Below are 8133 nucleotides of genomic sequence, written 5' to 3' on the forward strand. Positions count from 1 at the left end.
AGCGCCCTCATTACTTCCGCCCAACTTCGGACTTCACACGACATCAACATGGCCAAGATAGTTCTAAACCCCAACTTGAAATGTCTTCGCAATTGGTTTTCTCGTTAGAACCAAGTCCTCCCCACGAACACCGAACGTTGTAGCAGAATTTTTGACAGATACGGGGGCAAATTAACAAAATAACCGTTTCTAAATATTTAAAAAAGGTTCGAAGTGACTTCGAAATTAGGTAAGTATAGCTTTAGTTAAATTATATTGAGATAATTTCTCCCTCAATTTAAGGTGCGATTTTCGTCTTTATCAAAAGTAAGTTAGGGCTGCTTTTCACTTACGCGTTTTTCATACGCACGTAAAGTCTAAACCTTATATATGTAATATGTCAAATTTGAAAAAGCTGCGTTTTCCGCAATCGGTGATATCCGCATATTTTAGTATGCATTTGTTGATCCATGTGATGTGTTGAATAATAAAAATATGGAAGCATCTAAAATTTTCCGCGCGTAAGTGATGAATTATGTATATTACCTATAGTAATTTCATGTCCAGAATCCACGAGTATAAACCTAACTTTTAATTCTAAACCTCGCCCTAAGCTAACCCTAACTTAACTACTTTTATCAGAATCAAGCATTATATCCGTGGATTGTAGTCATGAACTTATTACCTTTATTATTGTTTTTTTGCGTAAGTGTGTTTCGTCATGATTCGTCACTCAGCAAGTGTACCGTAAATAGAAGTAATCACCCCCCTGCAAATGTTCACAATTGCGCTATTTAAGCATTGGCAGGGGGGTCATGCTTCTTTACGGTACCTGTTGGGTGACGAATCTGAGTTCTCATGACGAATAACACTTTCTTAAAATGGAGTCGTCTTTCTGATGTATTCTGTGTTGGGGCACTCATATAACCTTATCCATTCCTTCACACTTTATCAAAAGACGAAAATCTCAATCATAACCGCTAAAATCGTAACCGCACTGACCGGGCTACCTATGCTAAAATTCGTTCACGAGAACTGGCTTTGGAGTAATAGAGCAGTCATTTTGTTTTAATGTTTCGCTTTGTATTGGTAAGATCAGCTTCCTCATCCGCACAGGCGGTTGCAAAATATAAAACTAAAATTTTCTCTACCGCGAAACATGAATTTGTATCAATCGGTTGAAGAACTTCGGTTTGTTGGGTGATTTTGGTGTCTGGCCAGCCTAGCGTTTTTTTTAGGATTGTATTCCTGAAATCGCGTTAGCTGCATTCTAGCGTTGTCTCAGCAGATTTTTTAACGAACTGCAGTGAAATCCTGTAAAATTTAGATGGAAAAGAGTTTCCTCCCTGCTGTACCATGCTGACCTCCGTTCCGGCTTTGCTAAGTCTCTGCTTATTTTCGTCTTTTGTTTGTGATTTTGTATAGGTAAATCAAGTATTTAAAAATTTACCGACTGCGAATGGCTGTGAAACCCTTCTCGAACGATCAATTGAACTTCTTTAAGTTTTCTCAACTCGTTCTTGATGAGTTCCCTAAAGCCTTGCGTCAAACTTTTATCTCCATGTGGGACAGCAAGGTTGGTAAAAGCCCAGGTTTTATTCTCTGGGATGATAGCATTATTGTCCGCAATTTGCTACTTACATCTGAAGGTGGTAAAACCGAAATACCAACCACAAAATCCATTCAGGATTGGGACTGTACAGCTTTATTTAAAGCAACAATTTTTGCCAAAACATTCGGCGTTCCAAGAAAGGGGAAAAGTTTAACTTTAAATGATTTATATTTGAAAGTCAAACCAGTTTCAGGCTCTTTTCATAAATCAGTTGTAAGTTTAACGAAAAACAAGGATGAGACATATGCTTTAGCAATTGATCAAATGCGACTGTTGAGAAACAGACTTTGCCATTCATCCGAAGCGGAGATTAACAAGGCTGATTTTGATCATTATGTATTGTTAATAAAAGACGCTCTAACAGCACTTTCCGTTAATACTGCTTTTGTTGATGATATTGAAACGATGAAGGAGGAGGATTTTCCTACAGAAAAGGTTCAACAATTATACGAATGTCGTATGAAAGAGTTACAAGCCATCAGTATGTTTCATGAGAATGTGGAAAAGGAATTATCCACGATAAATGAACAGATAGGAAAAATGACGATAGATGTGCAACAGAAATTATCTTCGTTTGTTGAAAAAACTGAGCAAAATGGGAATCTGAAGAAAGAGTTATCTTCGATTAAAGAACAAACTGATAAACTTGAGAACATGGATCAGAAATTATCCTCTATGGAAGAACAGACAGAGAAAATGGAGAATGTGGAGCAGACACTATCTGAAATTCTTGCGACGATAAAAAGAAATTTAGAAGACAAGAATAATGTACCAGGTAAGAGAAGAAAATAAAAAGACAGAAGTGTGAAACTAGCCTCCTGCCCTAATGTATTAATGTAATGTTCTTATTTGGCTTGCTTGTGTTAAACCCAGTTTAAGTGACCCTGACAGGGTTATTTTTGGGCAGTTGGAGTACTCTTTAGGGGGATTTCGATGCCGATATTTCCCAAACAACGTTTGAAATTTGGAGTGCAGCAGGTGCGATTTTCTTCATTTGGGAATGATTTTTTCACATGTTATTGTTACTATATCTTCAGCAAATCCATCTATGATAGGATCGAGGTTTGGAAATGTTGGCCACGAGGTTGATGTGAAACAAACAAACCACTTGAATGCCGGAGATGAGGTTATCTCTCTGTACGGTTCCTGGGCCTACTTCACGGCGACTGTTGTATCATTTGATGTCGATAATTTAATGTATACTATCAATTGGGATGACGGTCACCAATCAAGAAGAGTTCAGAAATATTTTAATGTTGCCCTAAATAAAACTCCTGGTGAGAGCGAGATTGATATTAATACATTGGTTCTTTTTCCTCAGGTAAATACATATTGTGCTTCGGCCACACAATGACATTTGACAAATGTAATACACTTAAACGCCCGTTTCTGCTTTTGAGGGATGTGAACGAATGGATAAGTAACGGATATTCAAATTATACGGCACTCGTGCGTCAGAACATTTACGAGTGTCCACTTGTTCACATCTATCAAAAGATGAAAATCGCACCGTGAATGGCAGAAAAAATTGCAAGTGTAAACGACTTTTAATTTTTACGGTCAAATACTCTTTGACAGTAACATTTATTACTATATAAAAATTGCCTGCAATGTTGTTCATTCTATCTTGTAGGGCGAATATGCCGGTACTGATGGGAGCAATCTCGGTGGTATCAGATATCACCAGGGTCGCGTAACCCAGATATATGAAGATCCTCTCGGTGTGAAAAAGTACGATGGCGTACATACGAAAGGGGCAAGTGATGGTAAATGGATCACATATAATGGTTACAGCTATGAATTCAACGGACTAACCAGAAACGATCTGCGCCTAACCCTTGATATCTCAGATATACTGTTAATACTGAAGACCCAATGGATGTCAAAAAACTACAGTAATGAAGTGAGTCACGGCAGAATGACCAAGAATAATGGTGAATCCGTGTACGATGTGTTTTTAGTACATAGTAAGCTTAACCACAAACCGACCCTTGAAAATTGCAAGGATGAAGCAAGTGAAACTGGTAAGAATTAGAAATACCGCAGTTCACTAAGATCGAAAGACTCTCCAGGCCTCTAAGTTTATAACTTAGTTTAATAAAACCATTCCTGGCTTTTATTAACAACCAAACTAATGTTGATCTTGTATTTCTCTTACCTGCAGCTGAGATTGTGCCAAAGGTTGCCGAGACTATTTTTGACACCGATTCAAAATCTAGAGTTGCGCATGCTGTGCAAACAAAATATTTGAAACCTGGAGACAAAGCTTTAATCATGTGGGGAGCCTTTTCTTACTTTCCTGCCACTATTGTATCATTTGATGCTGGCACTTTGGCATACACTGTCAATTGGGATGACGGTGACCCATCAGATAGACTCCAGAACTATCGTAATGTTGCTTTGAGTAAAACTCCTCATGATAATGAGATAACAGTTGGAACTTTGGTTCTGTTTCCTCAGGTAGGAAGTATATAAATGAACAAAGGCAAATGGCGTAATGTGGAACCATAAGGTGGATGAAGGTTTCATTCGGAACACGAACTCTCGGCTACTAACTCTCTTGTGGGAAAAAATAGACTTGCCTGAATTTTTACCTGGAAACCTCCGCACACATGCAAGGTCCTTTGGGTCCTTTCCGTGGCATTTTTGTGGTCTGACTGGTTTCGCTATCATATGCCAATACGTTTAGTTATTTGCTGATTAAGAGTTGACATGCAGTCATTCTTACAGTAGTTAACCATACGAATGTACAAACCTATATTTATATTGTTTATATTAACCTGCAGGGCCACTATCACTCCGCAGCAGGTAACAATATCATGGGTACTATATATCACCCGGGTCGCATTACACGGATTTATCGAGACTTTGAAGGCGTAAAAAAATACGATGGAGTGCATACGAAAGGGACAAATGATTGTAAATGGGTGACCTATATTGGATACAACTATGAATTTAAGGGACTCGTCACAAGTGATCTACGTGTATTCCCAGATGCTCAAGTGGTTGAAGCAGAGATACCGGGTAAGAAACATGATAGTAACTGGTGGATGTTTACAGCCAGCAATCAAGCTTTTAAGCACGAGTTTGGAAACGTATACTTTCTACTCTTTCGGGCCTCTCGCGATATAATTATTCTTGATTTTTATTTCTTCAGTTATTCTTCTTTTATCTTTAGCTGAGATTGAACCAAATATTGAGGCCATTTCTAACGCGGATACTAGCGGTATTATGCAGCAAGCAAGATATTTGAAAGCTGGTGACAAAGCTTTAATCATGTGGGGAGCCTTTTCGTACTATCCTGCCACTATTGTATCATTTGATTTTAATACTTTGGCATATACCGTCAGTTGGGATGACGGTGACCCGTCAGATAGAGTCCAAAACTATCTTAATGTTTCTTCAAATACAACTCCTAATGATGACGAGATTAAAGTTGGAACTCTGGTTCTTTTTCCTCAGGTAGAAAGAAGATATTTTTTCAATCGCTTTGTTTTATTTCAGGTTTAGCATAGCCGGGGGCGAAGCGAACGAGTTAGGGTATAGGGGGAGGGGGTGTCATGTCATTTTTACCAACTTAAGGAGAATGCCAACTTTTCTGTCCGGTCACGGGGACTACGTTTTTAGCCAAAAATTTTATTGCTTAACTGACTCATAGAATCTGTCAACTTTACTCCTTATTTGGCGTACTGAATTTTTATTCATTTGGATATAGCCTGATTATATTTTGTTATCTAAATGGCATAGCTGTAGGAAGTTTGTTTACATTGGACGAGGGCATGTTTCACGAGGTCCGGTCATGATTGGTGCTTGTTGATTTTCTGGATTTTTACTGACAAAGACATTTATCGATCTTGTTAATATTATCTTAAAAAATAGGGTCAATATACCTCTGCTGCGGGGAACGGTATTTCTGGTACCATATATCACCCGGGACGCATTGCACGAGTTTATGAAGAGCCTCAAGGCGTGAAAAAGTACGATGGAGTGCATACGAAAGGAATATATGATGGTAAATGGCTGACCTATAGGGGATACAGTTATGAATTCAGGGGACTAACAAGAAACGATTTACGCGTGTTCCCAAATGCTGGTGTGGGCAAAGCAGGGACTGTAGGTAAGGGATTTGTAGTAAATGGTGTATAGCCAATCATAAAAATATGAAACTTTTATTGAATATTAAAAGTTTGAAAAATGTACATCTTCCGATATTTGCGGGTCTCGAACTCTCGACCACTTTGAGGATTGTCACTGACTCTCTCGTGAAATGACGATGTTAAACTCCGCTATATTTTTTGTCTCTTCAGCTGAGGTTAAACCAAAGATTAAGGCTATTTCTGGCGCAGATTCAGGAGGTATTGTGAACAAGAAAGATATTTAAAACCTAGAGACAAATCTTTGGAGAGCTTTTTCGAACTACCCTGCCACCTGATGTTGGAGTATGCTGTTGGTAGCTATATGCTGATGCATGACAGTGACCCATCAGAAGAGTACAGAACAGTCCCCAAATTTACTTTGAGTAAAACTCATGGCCGTCCAGATCATTAGACGTTTTACAGGAACGTGTTTTCTTTGTAACAATTGACGATTTCTACCGACCAAAGTAGCTCTTTTGTCTTATGGGGGAGTGGAGGGGTGTTTATCCATAAACTCCTGTAACTAACCGCTAAGGCTAAATTTTACCTAATATTTTTGAATTTCTTTATTTTCAGCTGAAATTAAACCAGGGATTGAGGCTATATCCGATACAGATTTAACGGTTGGTGTGGATCGAACAGCATATTTGAAACCAGGAGACAAAGCTATAATCCTGTGGGGAGCCTTTTCCTACTATCCTGCCACTATTGTATCATTTGATGTCAATACTTTGGCGTATACTGTCAATTGGGATGACGGTGACCCGTCAGATAGAGTCCAGAACTATCGTAATGTTGCTTTAAAAAGAGCTCCTGATGATAACGAGATTTTAGTTGGAACGTTGGTTCTTTTTCCTCAGGTAGAAATAGATATTTAAAATTCTATTTTCTAAACCGATTTCAGTACTGTTTAAGCATTAAATTAAACGAAAAATGGATAAGCAAAAGTGATAAAAGATTATATTAGTATGCACACACAGGTGACATAGCTAGCTGTTAATAATGTTTTTCCACGAAAATTCAACTGCTCGTGTGCATACTTGCTTGCGTTTATTGCTACCATATCATCGTAATATTTCCATGTCGTCTTTACATAGGGTGGATACATGTCGGCTGCAGGGAACTATATCGTAGGTAACATTTATCATTAGGGTCGCATTACGCGAGTTTATGAAGAACCCCATGGCGTGAAAAAATACGATGGTGTACACACAAAATGTGCTCGTGATGGTAAATGGGTGACTTATTGGGGATACAGTCATGAATTTAAAGGGCTTAGTAAAAGTCATCTATGCACATTCCCATTTTAATCACCATGAAAAACTGGCAAAAGAAAAGGCAAGAGCCAAGATTAACTCACTGAGCTGCTTGTCAAATTGGAGATGAAATGAATTTTAGAGAAAAGTTCGAAATCCTATTGATATTACTGTTTTTAAATGAACAATGATTTACGTGAAAATCGTAACAGAATAATCTTTAGTTGCATCATTGATTTCGTGATTAACAATTGGTGATTAGGCGTCAATTAAACGCTTCAACAACTGGAAATGTTTCAATCAAACAAACATGTTTTTAAAATTAGCTAAATTAAACTCTTTAATAATGTAGCGTCTAATGGACGACTTGCACAAACTTTGTTTATCTTAGCGACAAAAGTGAAATTTCTAGAAAAGCATACTAAAACCAGACACAGTACTAAAATGCGGTGCCCGCAATGCTTGCCTAGAAATAAAACGTCCGCTCATTTCTAACGACATCACCAACTTACATTCTCCTGTCGGCCGCAGCCTGGTTGGTTGGTACATTAAGGTCAAAATTGCGCCGTTTTAAAATCTTCAGAAATAAAATATTTAGGCTAAAAATACTATCTAAAAATACTATCTAAAAATACTATCAAAATGAAGAGAAACGTGAGACGAATAAACTGGTGTAGAGCCGGAAAGTAGAAAAGCAACGATACAGAAGTCAAGGATTAAGCGTATTGCATTTTTAATTTGTTTAATAATTTTGAGCGATTTGTCATAAAGTTCGCTTATTGAAACTAGACTTTAAAACCTTCGAAATAGAATATATTTGCAAAGTACTATAAAATAAATCGTAATGTAAGACCGATCCACTTATTTAAGGACGAAAATTAAAAGAGAAAACCACTGACGATATGAAAGATATCAAAGACCAAACTTACATTACTAGTGAAGTATAGCATAGTAATTTTGAGCGATTTGTCAACAATTCAATTTCGTTTGTCTTTCAAACGTCATAAATCGCTGCGAATACTCTTGTTTAGTAACATACTTAAAACCTGTAAGTATAATTTCTTACGCTGAATCGAATGGTGGTATTTTTGTCCTTCTTGGGTGCATAAAAGCAGAGATACACGCAATTATCAGAGTTTGAGATTGAAAT

At 37.6% G+C, this 8133-nt stretch overlaps 1 protein-coding gene across 2 annotated transcripts; it reads left to right on the top strand.

Annotated features, from left to right (window-relative positions):
• The first annotated feature begins 56 nt into the window (after window positions 1-56).
• Window positions 57-7276, top strand: LOC114526443. 2 transcript variants are annotated; one of them, XM_028548044.1, is made up of 11 exons: window positions 57-229; window positions 1405-2366; window positions 2629-2912; window positions 3225-3615; window positions 3756-4051; window positions 4378-4615; window positions 4770-5053; window positions 5471-5708; window positions 5899-5946; window positions 6304-6587; window positions 6825-7276. In XM_028548044.1, exons 2-11 carry the CDS (start codon window positions 1439-1441, stop codon window positions 6876-6878), a joined length of 3045 nt encoding a protein of 1014 aa, XP_028403845.1. In that variant the 5' UTR covers window positions 57-229; window positions 1405-1438; the 3' UTR covers window positions 6879-7276. The 2 variants fall into 2 exon arrangements, with proteins under 2 accessions (XP_028403845.1, XP_028403846.1); XM_028548045.1 differs by having other exon boundaries at window positions 2647-2912.
• Window positions 7277-8133: the final 857 nt, after the last annotated feature.

Source organism: Dendronephthya gigantea, unplaced genomic scaffold (genome assembly GCF_004324835.1).
Source record: "Dendronephthya gigantea isolate DGI-Jeju-01 unplaced genomic scaffold, DenGig_1.0 000038F, whole genome shotgun sequence".
Classification (NCBI taxonomy): domain Eukaryota; kingdom Metazoa; phylum Cnidaria; class Anthozoa; order Malacalcyonacea; family Nephtheidae; genus Dendronephthya; species Dendronephthya gigantea.

Coding starts and splice junctions, on each gene's coding strand:
- LOC114526443 (XM_028548044.1), top strand. CDS start 1,439: ATGGCTGTGAAACCCTTCTCGAACGATCAATTGAACTTCTTTAAGTTT. Junction 4,616..4,769: donor GGTTGAAGCAGAGATACCGG/GTAAGAAACATG, acceptor TTTTATCTTTAG/CTGAGATTGAACCAAATATT. Junction 5,054..5,470: donor CTCTGGTTCTTTTTCCTCAG/GTAGAAAGAAGA, acceptor CTTAAAAAATAG/GGTCAATATACCTCTGCTGC.